This window comes from Cetorhinus maximus, chromosome 2, assembly GCF_964194155.1.
Source record: "Cetorhinus maximus chromosome 2, sCetMax3.hap1.1, whole genome shotgun sequence".
NCBI lineage: Eukaryota > Metazoa > Chordata > Chondrichthyes > Lamniformes > Cetorhinidae > Cetorhinus > Cetorhinus maximus.
In genome coordinates this window covers 11,298,695-11,299,099 of record NC_135880.1, presented here as the reverse complement: position 1 = coordinate 11,299,099, position 405 = coordinate 11,298,695, and the positions used below count along the sequence as shown (strand labels likewise).

Below are 405 nucleotides of genomic sequence, written 5' to 3'. Positions count from 1 at the left end.
GTTCTCGGTTACAATGTTGCCGCTCTTTGTTACCCGGCTGCTTTTTACCTTCTCTGGCTTTCAGGAGCACCGTGTTCGCTACAATGTTTTCCAGCTCCATCCGTGCGGCCCCGCTCCCCTCACACCCAGTCTCTCGGTGTGTGAGAGGGAGTGTGTCCGCTCCCCACCCCTCACCCTCTCATTGGTGCTGCTACTGGCTAAACCCCGCCCCCTCACTGCCTCACTCACCAATACTCTGCTGATACACATATATATATATAATAAATGTATATATATATAATATATATCTGAATGTGTGTGTTTTTATGAACATATAGGAACTTGAGAAGGCCATTCAGCCCCTTGGAACCTGCCCTTTCCTCTCCTAGCCCACTCAGTGCAGACATTCCATTCACCTTTTTGATT

General features: G+C 48.4%; 1 protein-coding gene across 1 annotated transcript in view; it reads right to left on the bottom strand.

The window, feature by feature from the left end:
- LOC144692257 (G protein-coupled receptor kinase 5-like) overlaps nucleotides 1–164 on the bottom strand; it is a 137,082-nt gene extending 136,918 nt beyond the window's left edge. Inside the window, exon 1 of the mRNA XM_078560859.1 lies at nucleotides 49–164. Coding sequence (XP_078416985.1) covers nucleotides 49–100 — 52 coding nt within the window. The 5' untranslated portion in view covers nucleotides 101–164. The remainder of the gene's footprint in view (nucleotides 1–48) is intronic.
- Between the last annotated feature and the right edge of the window lie 241 nt (nucleotides 165–405).